Source organism: Hylobates moloch, unplaced genomic scaffold (genome assembly GCF_009828535.3).
Source record: "Hylobates moloch isolate HMO894 unplaced genomic scaffold, HMol_V3 SCAFFOLD_6, whole genome shotgun sequence".
Classification (NCBI taxonomy): Eukaryota; Metazoa; Chordata; class Mammalia; order Primates; family Hylobatidae; genus Hylobates; species Hylobates moloch.
The window spans coordinates 125,511,528-125,531,677 of record NW_026652281.1 but is presented as its reverse complement, the minus strand read 5'-3'; the positions used below and the strand labels follow the sequence as shown (position 1 = coordinate 125,531,677).

Sequence of the window (20,150 nt, the reverse complement as noted above, 5' to 3'; positions counted from 1 at the left end):
TATAAAGAAAAAGCAGTTGTTGCTGCAGTCACAAATAATAAAAGACAAACTTTAGTAAGATACATGCAACAAGAATACCAGCAATGTATTACAGTTCTCAGTAATCAATAGCATAAAACGTATCATTAGCTGAAAGGTCAGAAAACAATCATTCTCGCTGTCTCATGTACTTCATTACAGTTAGGCCGTAGTTTCAGAATGATGAACGTGGGATGGATCACATGATTACCTGCTTGTTCCTCATCAACATCCACGGGAATAATTGCCTGGCTGTGAGCTGGAGTATTATTTCCACTCTCGGCCACCACCTCCCCATCTTCTTGGACGATGTCTTCCATCTCATTTAATGCTTAAACAAAAATATATACAAAGTAAAAACCAAGAGAAGTATAAAGAACTACAAGGGCAGGCAAAACTGTGGCCGCCCTAAGAACTGAACAGTCCCGCTGATTACTAGGCCTGCCCTGAAAGAGCAGCATATACTGCATACACTGTGCTTGTTACTGCAGATATTAACAAGTATTTAATCAGTCTAGAGGAGAGAAAATCACAGATGGGAAAGGATCATTTGGTGGAGAAAGCCCATCAAATTCATACAAACTCAAACAGTTAACAAAGAAACAAGGCAAAATATGATTAAGCCAAAAAGATGCCATTCAGATTAATGTCAGTGAATTATATGGGAGAGGTTTGAAATTTAATGGGGACAGTGGGAATTGCTTTGGTTTTAAACAAGCACAATAGCACACCTCCCCCTGAATAATTGCCCAGCTCTAGCCTGCAATATCTGTATTTCAGTTATTGCCAAAATGAGAAATGACCTTGCCTAGAAACCTTTCATGATAAAAGCCAATCAATTTTCTTCTTTCATTCAATTGACTAACAATTATGAGTAGCAGTAATTGATGTGTACATACTCTACGGCAGGCTCTATGCTAAGTGTTTATAGAAACATTTTCTTATTTATTTCTCGTAGCAATCTTGTGTGAGGGCATTATATACTAGCCTGATTTTTGCAGTTGAGGAAATGGAGGCCTAGAGGTTTTAACAGTTTGCTAGGATTTAAACTGAGGAGTTTCTAGAGCCTGCTACACTACAGGAACTATGAGCAAGTGGGAAATTTATACTCCTTGCTCTTAAAGAGGATGCACACATTCTGGCAAAGATGTTAGACACATAGAATAAGGTCAGAATATAATTGCTAAGATCTATAACAGTTCAAAAGTGCAAAGGGAACATAGACAAGGAGCAACTAATTCTCTCATTGGGTCAAGGAAGGGTTCACTGAAATAAGGTGACATTTCATATACCGCCATACCAGGAAGAATGCTGTATTTTTCAGAAGAATAGTAGTCCAGTGGTAAAAAAACACACAAAAAACAAAAAAACAGTTATCTGTGTTGTGATAGAGATGTGAAAGAAAAAACAAGGCTGAAAAGGTAGCCTGGGCCCCAGATTGTTAAAAGCTTGGAAAGCCTTGCTAAAAAGCTTAGAATTGTTTGTAGTAGGCAGAGGGAAACCACTAGGTTTTTATGCAGGGAATGGCATGAAAAGTACATTCAAACATCAATGTGATAAGGTTTTCCAAAGTTGCTGAGCAACTGCTTTTAGGTTGCCAGAATAGCCTGTGCAAACATTTAACATGATACCCAAAAGTTGTTTAAACAATTTCTTTCATTGCATTCATTTGAATACTTACTGAGCATCTTACTACAATTTGTTAGTATTCCTTGGAGCTGAGAAACAGTGGTGAAATTCAAGATCCCTAGTCTCATGGCTTACTCTAGTTGGGGGATAAAAAATTTTAAAAATAAAAATAAAAACATCAGATAGTAATGCCTTATGTAACAAAAAGTGTGATGTGACAGAGAATAAACTGGTGGCTGCTTAAGATCAGATGGCAAGGAAAGACACCTCTGAGATTAACATTTCAGCTAAGAACTAAAAGTCAAGAAGGAGCCAGCCATGAAAACATGGAGGGAGGGAATTCTAGGAGGCAGTAGTTAGTGCAATGGTAGGCACCAGCTGTCATGTTCAAGAATGATGTAGCGGTGGAAGTAGTACAAGATGAGGGCAGGCCAGATCGTACAGCATTTGGTGGTCCAATTTAAGAACCTGGATCTTATTCTAAGGCAATGGGAAGCTATTAAAAAGTTTTGAGTAAGGTATCAATATTGTTTGGTTTGTTGTTAAAAGACTGCCGTGGCTGCTATAAGAACTAATTTTAGCTGGGCAAGAAAACAGGCCAGTTTGAAAGCTATTAAAACATTTAGGTAAAAAAAAAAAGAGAAAGGTCTGATGTAGTAGTAGAATGGGAAAGGAGAGATGTAGGCATACTGGAGAGATGTTTCAGAGACATTCAACAAGATTTGGTAAATGACTCAATGTCTTGGAGAGCAGGTAGGAAGTAAAGAAAAAAAGCATAATGTCTTGATTTTAGTCTCTGGTAATTAAATCGGATGATGGTGCCTTTGGGCTAGTGAAGATACAAATGATTCTTGGTTTTGACAAAAAGAATAATGTCTTGATTTTAGTCTCTGGTAATTAAATTGGATGGTGGTGCTTCTGGGCTAGTGAAGATACAAATGATTCATGGTTTTGACTTTTTTCCTTTGTTGGAAAATATTTTATTATTAAGGTAGTACATCTTTTTCAGAACAATTTTAACTTACAGAAAGTTATATATATGTATATGTATACATATATATGTATGCTAACTTACAATTAAATATCAATATTCACCAAATATTGTTTAGCTGAAATGTTATTTCAGCTGTAAAAAAGTGTTATAAAGAATTCATTGCCTCTTAACAAAATAATTTTTATGCAATGAAATTGTTGCATAAATTCATAGAAATTTATTATCAGATATAATATTTAGTGGTTGACAACTACCTGCCCCAAAGTGTAAAACAAAATACATTTACTGGGATTTTTTTTCAGACTGTAGTTTGCCCTTAGGCTTCAAAAATAAAAATTTTACAAAATCAGTAGTTTTCAAAGTATAGTTCCAGACCAGCAGCATCAGCACCACCTGGGCACTTGTAGAAAATTCAAATTCTTGGCTGGGCGTGGTGGTTCATGCCTATAATCCCAGTACTTTGGGAGGCCAGGGTGGGCAGATCGTGAGGTCAAGATGGAGACCATCCTGGCTAACACAGTGAAACCCCATCTCTACTAAAAATACAAAATATTAGCTGGGTGTGATGGCACGTGCCTGTAGTCCCAGCTACTCGGGAGGCTGAGGCAGGAGAATCGCTTGAACCCAGGAGGCGGAGGCTGTAGTGAGCCAAGATCATGCCACTGCACTCCAGTCTGGGTGACAGAGTGAGCCTCTGTCTCAAGAAAAAAAAAAAAAAAAATTAAAATTCTTGGCTTGGTGCAGTGGCTCACACCTGTAATCCCAGCATTTTGGGAGGCTGAGTTAGTTGGACTGCTTGAGCCCAGGAGTTGAGACTGCCTGGGCAACATATGAGATCCCATCTCTATTTAAAAAAAAAAAAAAAAAAAAGCAAATTATCTGGCCTCACACAGACCGAATAACTGGAACCCTGAGGGCAAAAATCAGCAATGTGGTTAACAAGTCCTCCAGGTGATTCTGATGCACACTCAAGTTTGAAAACCACTGCCATAAATAAAGCTGCAGAGCAATTTCACTTGGCAGTTAATTCAGGCTAATCGGGTGGAGGGATGAGGGAAGAGGTGCACCATGACGCTATATTTAAAAGCATTAAGTACCTGGAATGTATGTTTTAAATCAAAATAGAAAATTAGTTAAATGATGTATAGGTAAAACTACGGTTTAAAGTTGTGATTCCTTAGAAAGTAGTTACATAAAAATAGACACTATGCTTTAGCAATTACAGAAGCATAATTTTGACACATAGGCAAATGTAAATTGTTAAAAAAAACATGAACATTGTGGGGCACAGTGACTGTCTCATGTGTGTAATCACAGCATTTTGGGAGGCTGAGGCATGAGGATCACTTAAGGCCAAGAGTTTGTGACCAGACTGGGCAACACAGTAAGACCCTATCTCTACGCAAAATTTTTTGAAAAATCAGCTGAGAGTGGTGTCACGCGTTTGTAGTCCCAGCTACTCAGGAGGCTGAGGTGGAAGGATCACTTGAACCCAGGAGTTTGAGTCTACAGTGAGCTATGATCACGCCACTACCCTCTAGCCTGAGTGACAGTGAGACTCTGTCTCAAAAAAAAAAAAAAAACCCCACAAAAAACTGTAATCATTTATTCTTATTTTAGAATGCTGCAAAATTCAGGTAATCAAGTTATATTTTCAGCTAACTAGCTCACAATTAAGTACTCTAAGTTCTAAGACTTCTCAAAGTACAAATTTAAGATAATATCCTGCCAAATTTATAAAATTTTGATAAATATAGTAACTGTGAAACAATAAATCATAGTTTTGTTAGAGTTAATTTATACAAATTAAATAGCTTTTAAAATTATACAATGCCCCTCTTTTACAGTAAATTACCTCATGCAAGCTGAAGAAGTTAAATACAACAGAGCAATAAAGACTGGTGCTGCTTCATTTGGGGGCTGGTCCAAAACCAAGTAAAGGCCCATGCATGTAAAGATTTGTTTTTAAGACTCCGGATCTCCCTCTGTCACCCAGGCTGGAGTGTAGTGGTGTGATCATAGCTCACTACATCCTTGAAAACTCCCCACTCAAGTCATCCTCCCGTCTCAACCTCCTGAGCTTACAGCCATGTGCACTGCACCTGGCCCAGACGTGAAAAGTTTTCAAATTGTACATCAAGGAGAGTCAACATGTTAATACCAGTTTCAAAGAAATTTTAAAATTATTATTTTCACTTGAAGATTTGAACCATCAATATTAGTCAACTGTTTAACGTAATTCCCCATTACCCCTTTTATTATGAAGCCCTGTATTTCTTTGTTTCAACCAAAAATCAGTCTTTTTCTAATTCCTTAGTTTGTGGGAAAAAAAAACTAACTTAATGTGTGTGTGTGTGTGTGTGTGTGTGTGTATACGTGTTTAATAACAAATATAACTAAACACATTACCATGTGGGAGTGACCTGTGGAATCTAAGGTTTTCTACCAATCTTCGTTTCTCTACAAATGCTGCCATTGCCTCTGGTTTTCTTAGGCTTCCTCTTGTTGAAGCTGTTTAACCCTTCAATTCTGGCATTTACGTATTGCTTTATACAATTATGCTTTATACATTATGTATTTATTCTTTGCTTCTCAGCATTTAACAGCATTTGAAGATACTATACTTGACAACAGTCCTAGGTAACTGCTGAAGCTGAATCCTTCCATAGTAATTATGGCTTCTTAAATCAAAATAGCTTATCCTATATCTTGTGTATTTGGTTTTTATGCCAAATCTCTCATCTTCTGAAACCATATTTATAAATCAAATTAAGATGTAAGTTCTATTTTCTTCTCTTAAATCAAATACAGATACAAATTAAATCAAACATGTTCTTGAATATTTTTTTGGTCCTTGTTGCAACAATATGTGATTTCACAATGGCAGGCATTCTCCACTGTACTGAAAAGTCTATGGCAAAGTAATCTTCCAGTGAAGTCTATAATCTGTGTGTCAACTCAAACCACAAATGAGTTCACAGGATTTGGGTAGTTCTGAATGGCAGCTGCTGTAAGTTTCCCACGTAGAGCCCATGTCCTCTGAAACGCAGATCTTTATAGTAGTAGTAACCTGTACTATGTACCACAGCACTCAGGACAACAAAGCAAAGGGACAATACATGACTGTCTTGCCCTCTCTTTCCCTTAACACCTGTTGGCTCTGCACTTTCATTTTTGCATTTTTAAGGGAGATTGGTTGGGGAAAGATTTTACACCTAGGTTTGAAATGCTTAAGAGTATACCATGGACATAAAGTACAGAGCTAGATATAGCTGCATTTACTTCAGAAAAGCATAAAAGTTAAGGCTGGAAATAAAGATTTGGATTTAATACCATATAGTTGGTACTAAAACCTCGAGCTTGAGTGGAAATGTGTAGAGAAAGATATCATGGACAAAAGTGGAATACACGAGGTGCTACAAGCAAAGGAAAATGAGGTAGGAGAAAAACCAGCAAAATCGTTTCAGAGATGCCAAGAGAATAAAGTGTCTCAAGAGTGCACAAGTCTAGGCAACAATGTCTAATGCTGCTGAGATGTCAAATTAGATGAAAGTGGCGAAATGACCTCCAGATTCAGTAAGACGATCACTAGTGACTTTGCCAAGAGCCAAAGTAGAGAGTTCTATAGGGACCAAGTGAGATGAGAAAGTGAAGACACTGCCTACAGATGATTCTTTTGTCAGGAACTGTGTACTCAGAGTGCCCCTAAAGGAAATCACAGGGACCAAGTGAGATGAGAAAGTGAAGACACTGCCTACAGATGATTCTTTTGTCAGGAACTATATACTCAGAGTGCCCCTAAAGGAAATCATGCCCTGTACACAGTACGTTTCATTGTAAAAGCAGGTACATAATATCAGGGCACCCTATTTCTCATTAATTACTGTGTGCCAGAGTAGGCAAATGGGGACCAACAAAAGGATGGCTAGAAAGGATTCCTTTTCCAGTTCCTAAGCGTCAGCTGGGAAACTGGAAAATTTGGTAACAAAACAATCTCACATCACTTCACTCATCAACAGAGGGATGGATGGAGCACCTTCATACATGGGTTGGCACACCGCAAGTATTCAATATATATTAACGAACTGGACAGATAATTACATAAATGAAATAGAATAGGTCCTTCTTAGCTAATGTACTTAATCTGCTGAGTGGAAGTGAAGACCTAATGATTAAAGGTACATGAAAGGTGCCAATGTCTAGCCCATGGTTGGTATTAATCTTTCAGTTCTTCAGATATCCAGAAATGGTCTTAATGTTCATGCTATCCATTGGTCTGGTAGACAATAAAAGATATTCCTTTGTCTAAATCCTGAAAGTTAAGTCTCAGATGTCAAGAGTTACCACTCTACCCTAATTCCCCTGGCATCTGTAATCCTTCCCATTCTGTAAGTATTCTTACAGAGTCTGTGGACAAAAACAGTTTTGAAACAAGCAAGAAAAGAGAAAAATTTCACCTACTCCCTCATGTTCCTTATCAACTAGCTTTCCTCAATGTGGAAAGTGACAAGTTGAAGCAGGGGAAAAAGGCAACAGGATAAAGCCAGAAATACAATACAAAGTAAAAATCATTTCTATCTGGAGCTCATAAAAGATCTGGGTTACCATCAGCTGCAAACTGCTGCTCTCCTGGCTGTAGATCTTGCCGAAAGTCATTCTCCTCGTCTGAGTCATCTGGGTGATGGTGATTGTTGTCGTGGATGTTGGCATTGTTATTCTGGGCATTATTATCGTCATTGTTGGAGTTCTGGTTGCTAACAAGAGCTGATGAAACACCAATTCCTGTGCCTGCACTCAGACCAACTCGAGCACAACCCTAAGGCAAAACCAAAACACATACGTTTATTAATTTGGGTTAGTATATATCCTTTCATTTTAAATATCCCTTCATTTCACCTTTACATTAGAATATTTATATAGTACTTATTTATGAAATGCTTTCACACACACATAGAAAATCTCATTTAAGGCCTGCAACATTTCAAGATAGATAAAGGGTTACTGGCTTGATTTACAGATGAGGAGTCACGCAAGGAGAAGAGATCTGCCCAACTGCACATGGCCAGTAAGTGGTAGAGCCGCAATTTGAAACCAGGATTCTGACCTTAAATCCTGAGCTTTCCCCATTATATTGTACTGCTTCAACAGTGGGACTGTAACCATTAATAACTGACAAGAGAGAACATAAATGGTTGAAGGATTAAGTTTTTAATTACCTTAAGAGTACAAAGTTCTATATGTTAAGCAGTTTTAAAATAACATTTTGTACAACTGGGCTACCTCAGATTTCCCAGGCTATACAACTTAACAGAAAGATAGCAGCAAAGTAAAACATTCCCCAAATAAATCCTTAATTCTTATTTATACTTTGGGTTCCTAATTAGATTTAATCTACTAACCTAATTATATTTAATCCACCAATGAATTATCCCACGTAATAATTTATGTCTTAAATTTCCAGCCTCACCCTTACCTTACCTTTTGTTTATATACTAATAGACAGCTTCCACTTATTTTTTCCTTACCCTTCCCCAGAGAACCCTTAATTCTCATTTAGAAGAATGAGAGGCCATGCATTATTACAACCTTTATGCCTTCACTGAGGCTGGCAGTAAAAAGTCTGACTATAACACTGTAAAGGTGTATTATTGAAAAGAAAAAAAAAAAAAATCACAGGCTGTTTTTATTTTCTTTCCTATCAAAATAAACAAAAACTCCCTCAAATGTATCTTACCTTGGGTGGTTCACGAAACATCTGATCCAGTGAAATAAACTCTAGGCTGGGTAACAATTCAATAAACTGGCCAAAAGAGTCCAGCTTCAAAGCATGGCACCGTACTAGGTTGATATCAACCAATCGAGTCCATCTTGAGTGGTCTGTTGAAGAAATGACATGACCAGAGAAAATCTAAGTAACATTTTCCCCATTACAGATGAATTTTGATACAGGTCACAAAGACTTTCAAATCCTTTTTTTTTAAATAACTTTTCCTTTTTTTCATGACTTCTAAAACCCGATGATTCTAAATTATGATGTTTACATACCTAATTCCATTGTGAGAACTAAATGGCCTGGGGAACATTAATTTGAATCCAATCAGCCCTGATTTAAATGTGATCCACTCAACAACCTACATGGCTTTTCAACAATAGGACACTGAATTAAAAAATTATGGCATATTTATTTAATAGAACATTATGTAGCTATTTCAAAAGAATGAAGGAGAGCTTAATATGCTTGCTGACATGGAAAACTCTCCAAATTATACTTAGTACAAAAAACAAGCTACAGGACAGTGTTTACACAGTAAGATCCTTTGGTATAATATAAATCACTTTTAAATGCTACACATATATATGCTGCAATAGGCATACTTTGTCCAGAAAAATATACAAAAAACTGTTGATGATGGTTACCTTTGAGAAGAGGAGAGTTTTCATTTTGTACCTTTCTGTACTGTTTGAAATTTATCAAGTGCATGTATTACTTTTATTTTTTTAAGTGTTAACAGGAATTCTGAGTGATGGGATTATAGGCCATTTTTTGTTTTCTTCTTTATACTCTTCTGTATTTAAGAAAACAAACAAACCAAAAACCCAATAAATGTTATTTTTTTAAAGTCATCTACGCCTGCTACATCCTAAAGTTCATATTTCCCAATAACTTCTTGGTTCAGCAGGGCCAGGGATAGAATTTAACTGCTGCTGGCACATGAGACATGACTATATTAACAAGTGATCTCAGCAGAGGTCCCAGAGCCCTAAAATAGGCCTGGATAGTGGCTTTGTGAGGAGATACAGATCCCGGTCAAGTGACTCAACAGCAGAGGAGGCTGTTCTGTAGGTGTCAGTGAGAGGCTTTGCCACAAGTACAACTTTTTCAGGCTCTCGATTTATTTAATGGTTTGTAAATTTCGGTATCTAAGAAGGGCCTTTAAGAAAACAGATGACATTACTCTGAGAGGAAAATGAACTCCCGCCATAAGGGAAAAATATCAAGTGCAAAAGTCACTCTTCTACATATAGGAGATTGGAGGGGGAGGTCTGAAATAGACTGGGATTTCTAGTCAATAGAAATTTTTATCTCAGGTTAATGTCACTTAATTAAAGTTCGACATACATACCTACTTTGTCCTTTCAGATGATGTGCCACTGTGAAGATAATTCTGAGAAAATAACTACAATATCCTAAGTCCTAGGTAACAATGAACTAACGTTAATTTTATGTTCCTAGCCCAAAGAAGTACATATAAAAATCAGGGCACTTGAATCCACAACCTGGAGAATATAAACTTCTAGGCAGAGAACGTCAGAAGTTTAAAGAGGCATTGAATATACTTCCAAATTGGTTATCAAAGGTTACCAGAACTTGTATGAACAATCCAAACGAAATACCTACATTTTACATTAGGAATGCAATCATATCACACATAGAAAACAAGGAAAGTTGTATTATTTCAGTATCAATAAAACATAGCTGTATTTTTAAGTCTGTAATACCTGAGATCCAATTGTATGGGTTGTGTAGATGAGGGCAATTGTAAATTGCCAGATATTTGATACAGGAAAAAACTTCATTGACTGCTTTCATCCCTATATCAGTGATGATACCAGGATTTTCTACCACATCAGCCAAACCATACTTCACCAGATCCGCATTAGCCATTCTGCCTAAAAAGAGCAATCAATTTAAAAAAAAAAAAAGTCAAATTCTTAAGTGTTAGGGAGTGTTACCAATTTTGTATCTTACCAGTCAGTATAAAAAGTCTCTACCATCATTCTGTATCATCTGCTTATCATCGGGTTTAGGTATAATTTTAGGTTAGGTATTCCGTACATATGGTAGCACTTCTTGTACAAAATAATAAATTATATTAAAAGTCAAGGGACAGTTAGTAGGAAAAATTATTTCCAATTGTTTAGAGAAGAAAAAAGGCAAAAATTCTGAAAGCATAAGTGAAGGACCTATCATACTGGTTCATAATGATGGTAAAGTTTTAGCTTTATCATTTAAAAGGAAAACAAAATCTTAAAAACTCAACTCCCTCACAGTAAAATGATGTTCTTGGAGCCCAGTGTGGACATGTGTAGAGAGAGGTAAACTCTAAGAATTTTAAGATTCATTGTTAGAACCCATGGCACTGGTTAGTAACATCTGTCTCTACCCTAAAAGTGCACTTCTAACTCAAACACATGCCACTGGGCTTTAGTGCCTACTCTCTGGTCACAAACTAGGGGTTTGGGAATAAGTAAAGGAGGATCCTTTATTCTAGATCATGTCACTGAGAATCACACCTCATCCCTTGCCTCTTATCATTTCTCCCATCTGCCTGCCCCCTCACGCTCCAAGATTCTGTTAGTTCATAGTTACATCTTTAGTGTTTAGCATAGTGCTGGGGATACAAGCGTTCATGGGAATACATGTCTCTCACAGTCTGCAATCAACCAATACGCAGGACAAAAAAAACCCTGCCGCTCTGGTGAAGCTGCCCTGAATATCACAGGGATTTACAACTTTAGCTACAACATGTGAAAAACAATCCATCTTCTCCAAACTTCCAATTTTACTTTCCATATAGTTTACAGTCTTTCTCCTATAGTTCCTTTATTTGGTATCTCCTGGCACATCTTACAAATTTCACCTTAATCCACCCTTTAAAATTTAGCTGAGCTATTTTCCTTAGCTCCTGGTAAGGGCCTTTTCCCTGCTCTTTGGACTTGAGATGAAACTTGCCATTTTCCTTAAGATAGGGTAAACCTTGAACTAACCCTATTTCCTGGGCACTATCTGAATAAATGCTGTAACCTAACATGACAAATCGATGTCTTGCATTTAGTTTTTTGAGATGAACACCATGTTTCTACTCTTGAGGCTTCCTGCTTGCCATACTCCTTCAAAATCCTGATGATATTACTTGATATTCATTTTTGTTTTTCTTTTCAGCCCACAGGTCAGCTAAAGGTAAAAGTTATCATTTATTGAATACTTCCTGAGTGTCAGAGATTACTGTAAACGTATACATCACTTTTCCCTTGGCTCCTCAGAGCTACCCAAAAGAAAAGCAGGATATCACCTTATCTTCATTTAAAAAATGAGAAGAATTAACTTGCTTAGGTCTCATGATTAGTAGCAGACAGGCCTCAATTCTCTCTCTCCCTCAAGCTCTAGAACTAAATTGCTAGGACTCTAGGGCTAGGACTATATTGTTTCTGAAATTTTCACTGAGTTATACATCTCTATCAGTATTATATAAAGCTTACAGATCATAAATCCACATGAACAAAGAACTCTCTAAAGATTCATCTTCGGGTCATTGTTAGAAGACAAAGGTGATGTTTCTATTTATTGATTCTGCCAGACCTTTTACAACAAGAAAGTGACTCAAGTATTACCACAGGCCAGCCACCACTTCTTGGAGAGATGCTTCAAATCTAAATTACTGAGAAGAGAGAAACTAAGTGAGAGAGTGTGAGTGAGCAGTGACCTCATGACGTCGTCCGTAAGAAGTACCAGGCGCCTATTCTGAAACAGAGAATCCTAGGTCATCTTTGGAGGGACAGAAGATAGTATGTATATGGAAGAAATGGTTAAACTGTGGCAAATAAGAAGAGAATGAATGTACAAAGTTCAACATAACAGACTATTAAGTATGAAACAGAACATGAAACAAGTTGTGTTGAAAACTATGAGATAATGGTAGTCAAGAAGGTATTTTTATGCTATCGAAAACATATGTTGAGGAGAAAGAAACACTACAGGAAAATAATTGGTTACAAAGATAACACTTGAAGACAATTCTTCAGTAGACCTAAATTTGGCCATCCTGAAGGTACACAATTTGTCAAGTTCTGAGCTTTTGGGAAAAATAGAAAACAAAATTATAGAAAGAATATCAATTTCAAAGCTAATAATTTTGTTACTATACAGACATTGCAGAAACATAGGGAATGTTAGATACTTCATTCAAAACCAGAAAAGCTTGATACCAAATGTATTAATTTTATATAAAATCATTGTACTCGTTAGCATTTTAAAGCTATTTTGGAGAAAAGCTGATCTTTTTCAAAGCTATACAGATTTAACATGATTCTAATTAAACTGTCTAGAAAAGGATGGCTTGACTTTTTAATCACCTATATTAATGAGTACTGTGAACAATAAAAAAGTAAACAAAAACCCCACAACTATTACTGTAATATATATTAGAAATGAAAAACAGTTATGTTTTTTCAGCTGGATTGTCCTGAATGGAAGAATTAAGCCTTCTTATGTTCTTCTACAATACAAACTAGATCCAAAGAAAAAATGTTATCTGCTATGATGATGAGAGTTCAAGAAAGACTTGTTGCAAATCAGGTGGGAAGAAAATGAATTCTTGAATAAATAAAAACATGTTGGTGATGAAAATTTTCTTTCATATCTTATTGATGCCATATGGAAAAATAGTTTGAATAATGAATTGACATGCACTCAAACCCAAAGAAATGAGTTCTCAATTGTAAATGCGTAAGAAAATGCTGTGAACAAGCTTTCCAACAGCAATCATCATTAAATGAATACTGACCATTATGTGCTCACACTATCTGGAAAATCCAGAACCCCCAGCGGGCTTATTATGGAAATGAAGAGCATGGGCAGGGAATGGGACCTCATCTGAGAGGACCATCAAAAGCTTCAAGAAGTGTGGCAGATCAAATTCAACAATGGAACCAAGGATGACATTCTGTGAAAAAAATGAAGCAGAATGGGAAAGAAACTTGGGCAGTAAAGTGGAGACAATATCAAATGTAGATAAGGTTCTTTTTCTGGTGTATTGTTAGTAACTATATTTTCTATAATATGCTAAAATCAGAGGCAATATGGAAAAAAAAATCACTGACATTTCTAATTTAAAAGTTTATTTTTCAAGACGTGAGAGCACCTAAGATTTTAAGTTGTCTTATGTTCAAAAAGACATGGCACAACCCAATTCAGATTTCAGTTTGTCAAGTAAATTTCTTACAGTAATTCTAGGAATTAAAATGGGATAAATCTTACTCTGTAGCAAAAACTCATCTACATATCCTAGATGAAGGGTTTCAAACTGGGGGAACTCCAACTCTGCCATCTTTAGGGCAGAAAAGACACCATCTTTGGTTAGGGAAGGCTGGATCCGAACTTCATGTAACCTGTGAATAAAGAGAGAGAACATATCAGAGTAAAACAAAAACCATCAGAATCAAAGATTCTTCCTAATATAAGTGTATTAGTCCGTTTCTGTGCTGCTGACAAAGACATACCTGAGACCGGGAAGAAAAAGAGGTTTTAATGGACTCACAGTTCCACGTGGCTGGGGAGGCCTCACAAACATGGCTGAAGGCAAAAAGGAGCAAGTCACATCTTACATGGATGGCAGCAGGCAAAAAAAGAGAGGCTGTGCAGGGACACTCCCATTTTTAAAACCATCGGATCTAGTGAGACTTATTCACTATCATGAGGACAGCACGGGAAAGACCACCCCCATGATTCAGTCATCTCCCACTGGGTCCCTCCCGTAACACATGGGAATTATGGGAGCTGCAAGATGAGATCTGAGGGGAAACAGAGCCAAACCATATCAATAAGACTCTGAAAGAAGTTTATGACTTTAGTGAAGTGTCACAGATGTCAACAACTTCCCTCCCACTTCCTCCACTGAAAAAAAAAATATTTTCTTCAAAGAAGTATCTGCAAAGTGTAAGGAAATCTTGGGCAGTACACTGAAGCTATACATTCAATAACAATTAATTACAGGTAAGAATCTTATATCCTTTCAAGTGCTTTACTAAACCTGAAGAGTCAATGTGAGAATCTGCATCTGGTGCTGGTATTTGACATTTTGATTAGGCTAGCTATTAATGTTGCATTTTAACAAAGAGTATAGTTCTGTAGTAGGTAACAATACCTACTTAAACTTAGAAACACTTTTATTTTATTTATAATCCTAATCAAGTCTCTTGATGGAAAAAGCTGTGTTTTTGAACAAATTTTAAAAATGCTTAAAGAAACTATTATAAAATAAAAGTGGAGGTAGACCATTGATATGTAAGAAATAGTAAATGTGGCATAAAGTGATATAACCACTTGGTTAAAAAATATAGAGGTGTTACAAGGTCAGACTTTGGAAAAGCTGATTTAAAACAATGATTTCTGAATAGCAAATATTATCACCAAGTAACTAGAACAATTCAGAAAATCATCCAGAGATTGAGACAATGGTCCTGAGAGGGCTATAGACACCACAGCTTCAATGCTAACTTCTATTGGACTCTCAGCCATTTCCAGAAATTCCACTGCTTTTCTCTGATATGAGACCATGCCACTCTGGAGCTTGCTAGTATGCAGCTCAACTGGTTACCAGTTATAACATTAAGACTACCATGATGTTATATTTATATGTTATTTAGACTTCTTTGTATTTTAAATTTGAACAAGGCTTGATCAAATGTACACACATATATACACACACATTCCACAATTTTTTGTAAAATAGAGAAAAACATATTTACTTCTAAAGTGAGAGACACAATACAAAGAGGAAACATACCTACGGGCAGCAGTAATGATGAGGTAACCAAGATCTACTTCAAGAGCATTTTTGCAAGCTCCCAGAACAATAGTGTGCAAATTTCTAAAACCACCTAAAGACGAGGAACAAAAACAAGTGTTTCTTTTGACCATAGCATTTTTAGTGAAGTATTTATATACTATACATTATAAAGTATTATCTTAGATGATAATTACTGGTTTAAAAGTAAATCTAAGCTTTGTTTTTGCATTGAAATTAATATCTTAAGATGAATTATAACTACTAGTCACCTAAAAGGAGATGAAAGCAGATCCTCATTTTGAAAAGACACTCTGATGGCATTTGAAAACTATTCTAAAAGATTTAGACTGTTAAGTAAGGATTTTTAGAAAGTCAGAAGCTGATGAGAGAATTGTAAAAAAAGAAACCCTGCCATTTCTGGCCAAATTTTGAACCTCCAAATATCATATGGAACAAGACCAGAACCACTTTAACTGATTTTTTTAATGTTTCTGAAACTTGTATCTACCTACAAAAAAAGAACATAAATTACTAATGTATAGCTTAAAGAAATGACTGATTTATCTGTTTTAAATTTGTATAAATAAAATCACAAAGTTTGTATACTTTTGTGTCTGGCTTCTTTTACTAAACACTCTGTTTACGAGATTCATCCATATCGCTGTGTAGCTGTAGTCTGTTCATTCTTATTACTGTACAGTATTTTGCTATATGAATATGCCACAATTTAATTATCCATTCTATTGCCAATAGGCATCTTTCCATTTTGGGATGATTAGAAACAGTGCTTCCATGAACAATCTTAAAAATGTCTTTTGGTGAACGTATGTAAACATTTCTGTTGGGTTTAAAGCCAGGAATGCAACTGTTGCTATGTGTATGACCAACTTTAGCAGATACTACCAAACAGTATTTCAAAGTGGTTGTATGAATTTATATTCTGACCATCAGTGTATGAAAGGTCCTGTTGCTTCACATCCTAGCCAACATTACTGTTTTTATCTTTTTCATATTAGTCACGAGTAGGTATAGTCATTTTAGTGCTTGAATATCACACTGTAGTTTCAATTTGCATTTCCCTAATGATTAGTAAACTTTATCGTTTTTTCACGTTTATTGGCTTCTTGTGTGCAAACTTTTCTATTCAAGTCCTTTCCCACTTTTTCTATTGAGTTGCCTGCCTTTTTCTTATTCATTCCAGGAGTCCTTTATATCTTCCCAATACCCAGTATCTGTATTGCAAACAGCTTCTCCCATTCTGTAGCTTGGTTTTTCACTCTTTTTTTTTTTTTTTTTTTTTTTGAGATGGAGTCTCACTCTCTTGCTCAGGCTGGAGTGCAGTGGTACGATCTAGGCTTACTGCACGCTCCGCCTCCCAGGTTCACGCCATTCTCCTGCCTCAGCCTCCCGAGTAGCTGGGACTACAGGTGCCTGCCACCACAACGGGCTAATTTTTTGTATTTTTAAGTAGAGACGGGGTTTCACCATGTTAGCCAGGATGGTCTCGATCTGCTGACCTCATGATCCGCCCGCCTCGGCCTCCCAAAGTGCTGGGATTACAGGCATGGGCCACTGCGCCTGGCCGGTTTTTCACTTTCTCAATCATGCCTTTTGATGGACAAAAAAAAAAATCTTAATTTTAATTTGGTACAGTTTATCAATATTTTCTTTATGGTAAATGCTTTTTGGCGTCCTGTTTAAGATGTCTTTGTGTACTCAAGGTCAACAAGACATTCTTCTAAGTTATTTTTTTAAATTTCATTTCAAAACTGTTCTCATCTGAATCTATGACCCATCTAGAATTAATTTTTGTGTGAGGTATGTTGACTTCTTGAGTAAAATACAAGGCAGGGTCACCCTTAAAAACCGTTCAGAGAAGAAAAGTCTCTGTTTTTCTTTTAGGACCTTTATACAAACTCAGCTTTTAGCACCTCTCTACAGGTCTTCTCTCTAGTGAATGCACCAATAGCCTTCGTTTTTGACTTTTATCTTGTTAACTATCGCCATCAATCAAAATACTGTTGGTTTTAAGGGGTTGTTTCATCCCACTGGTTAAATGTAATAAAGTACACTTATACCACACTTGACTGACAAAATGTCTAGAAATGTAGTGTTTACTCTTCATTATATTTCAACAGTATTAATTATAATGTCTGTTTGTTAACAATGGTACTTGATGACTTTCCATTTTATTTTAGAGAGCCAAAGTTAAATTTTTGGTTTCCAACTATTAATCATCCATTTTGCTAAACCACTATTTTTTTCTGCAATGAGATGTTTAACACAGAGCACATTCTGTTACGTATTATTTATCTATAGTTAAGTATACACAGAACAACTTTTTTCTTTTAAATATCATCATCTGATGGGTAAATCAATATCCAAGTGATATGTATAAAAGTATTTTTTATATTATAAAGTATTACATGATAGATATTAACATTATTAATGCCTAAATTTTTTTTGGAAGCCTTGGCTGTACAAGTTGTAAAACATCACCAAAGAACGCTAGAAATCCCTGTTAACATTTCTAAGAAAGATTCCATATATAAGAGGAGGTATTATTAGCTACGTAAAAGTCAAAACAAGCCAGAAAACACGTCTTATCACTCTACTGTCTATTTTAAGAAAGTTTAAAGTGCACCAAAAGAAAATGAATACTAGCTATGCTCATGGTTACTTACTGTCTGTCAAATACAACAGAGAAAGCAGTTCCTGATGAGCATTTTCTTTTTAAAGACTTGCCAGGGAAGTTAAATAAAAGCTTAATGATTTTTATAAGTTGATTTTTAAAAAATATTTATTAACTAAAGAAAATGAATACCTGATCTCCAACTGTCTTCAACAACATGTTGGATAAGACCTCCAAGGAAAGGAACTCGAACCATTTCTAAGTGTTCCAAGTTTCGGGCAGAGGCTAAGCCTGTTACTAAAGGGACATATTTCAAGGAATTTGTGGGTCCTGGAAAAAAAAAAAAATCTTTGATAGAACAATGTAAAGTGCCTTAAAATGAATTTCAAATCAGTGAAAGACATGTATAACTTATAAACTCTAAGTCTTAAAATGACAGCCAAATTGGCTCTCTGCAATCAGGTTCTTGTTACAAATCAAAGTGTTAGCCTATTAACCATACACTTACTCAGCATAAAGGGTTTTTCAGTAACACTGTAGAGATATGTAGTATTCTGTAAATTCTCTAAAGGCTCAATAGTTTTGAACTCAAACTAACTAATGGGAAAAAGTCAAGATAAAAATTTGATCCTTCACTCAACAGCTCAATCATTTAATCATCTCTATGACCAGTGTTGCATTAGCTACTATAGAAGATCACAAAAGATATGGTCCTGTCCATCAAAAAGCCTGCAGTTGACATGGAGCTAGAACTAACATAAATAATTATAGAAGGATAAGAAGGTAGACTGCATCAAGTATAAAAATAACATCTGCTGTACTCCATGAAAAAGAAAAAGAAAGAGGAGAAAAGTAAGTTGGAAAAGGCAGAACCTTAAGAATGCATACAAAAAAAGAGGAAGAAAGTGCACATCTCAGGATAACGAAACAATAATATAGCATAAGAGAAGACATTGAGGTGGAAAGCTGTACAGCTGACCAGGGAACAATGAATAGTCAAATGTGATGATAAAAGAAGATATATCTTGGAAAGGTGTCAGAATAAGGTTATCAAGAGGGGTCCTGGTTATCATGACCTTAAGCAGAGTAGTTCCCACTTAATGCTCTAGTGCAAGGGTGTCCAACATTTTGACATCGCTGGGCCACACTGGAAGAGGAAAAATTGTCTTGGGCCACACATAAAATACACTAACATTAAATATAGCTGAGGAGAGAAAAAAAAAAAAAAAAAAAAAAAAAACCCATGGAAAATCATAATGTTTTAAAAATTTAAAATTGTATTGGCATCACCATGGGTTGGACAAGCTTGCTTTACGGCAACAGGGACACTAAAGATTTCTGTTTAGAAGGATAATACCATAAAAGCTATGTTTAAGGTAGATTAAGGAAGCCAACTATTTACATGCAGAATGATTCGGAGACCAGAAACAAAGAAAGAAGACTGAAATTTAATAAAACAATCCTATGAAAAGTAAAAAGTACCTGTAAAAAATAGAGATATTCTGAGTTGTTTTTTTTTTTTTTGCTGAGGTCAAACACAAATCATCTTTCTAATGTCTTTAAAACAAAAAGTACATTTATCTTCACAAGATGGATACGTTATAAGACATAAATAGTAATAGCATAACATAACTGTATTTACAAATGTAGCTAGAGTTTGCTTCAGGGTATTTTTAGAATAGCTTGTGTTTCATTCCACCATAATTGTGTACCATTACCTGCACAGTTCCTCATGACGAAAGTTCTTAAGCTGATACAAAGGAAGTCTTTAAATGGCTGTGGTTTAGTGAGTCTTACCCACTTCATATAAAGGTGCCTTAGCATTGGGATACAAGGAATTTCAGGAACATTCACCCCTAAAACACAAATATAAAAAAGAACAAACAAGAAAAAATCACAAAAATATACTATATTTTGCTTATAAGTTCAAGAGTCTATTTTTCATATTAACAGTTTAACCTTCAAGGATTTTTATCAGAACAAATTAAACAAAATCTATCAAATTTGCCTTATTTAAAACAGGCTTACAAAGAACAGTTTATGTAAACCATAAACTGACTTAACTTTTTTAGAAAAGGCCAATGGGAAGATAGAGTTTAAAAAGTATTTCTATGTCTTAGACATGTAAGTCTTTCTCATAATCTTAAACTCTTCTAGGATACATTTTCCCAGAAGAGGTAAAGTGAAAATGGATTACTGAAAGCAAAACTATAACGATGGAGATGAAACACACAAATTCACTATTTGACTACCAACGTCCACTGCCCCCCAGTAGGAGAACTATTATTTCTCAGAGCAAAGTCAGCTA

At 35.8% G+C, this 20,150-nt stretch overlaps 1 protein-coding gene across 6 annotated transcripts in view; it reads right to left on the bottom strand.

Annotated features, from left to right (window-relative positions):
• The window catches only part of FBXO38 (F-box protein 38), a 77,552-nt gene that overhangs the window by 17,945 nt on the left and 39,457 nt on the right, over positions 1-20,150 (bottom strand). For all 6 annotated transcript variants that reach the window (XM_058440004.1, XM_058440006.1, XM_058440005.1 and 3 more), the window contains 8 exons: positions 19,561-19,698; positions 18,035-18,172; positions 15,208-15,301; positions 13,680-13,810; positions 10,142-10,312; positions 8,376-8,518; positions 7,247-7,457; positions 230-349 (listed from right to left, as the gene is read on the bottom strand). In XM_058440004.1, coding sequence (XP_058295987.1) covers positions 230-349; positions 7,247-7,457; positions 8,376-8,518; positions 10,142-10,312; positions 13,680-13,810; positions 15,208-15,301; positions 18,035-18,172; positions 19,561-19,698 — 1,146 coding nt within the window. The remainder of the gene's footprint in view (positions 1-229; positions 350-7,246; positions 7,458-8,375; positions 8,519-10,141; positions 10,313-13,679; positions 13,811-15,207; positions 15,302-18,034; positions 18,173-19,560; positions 19,699-20,150) is intronic.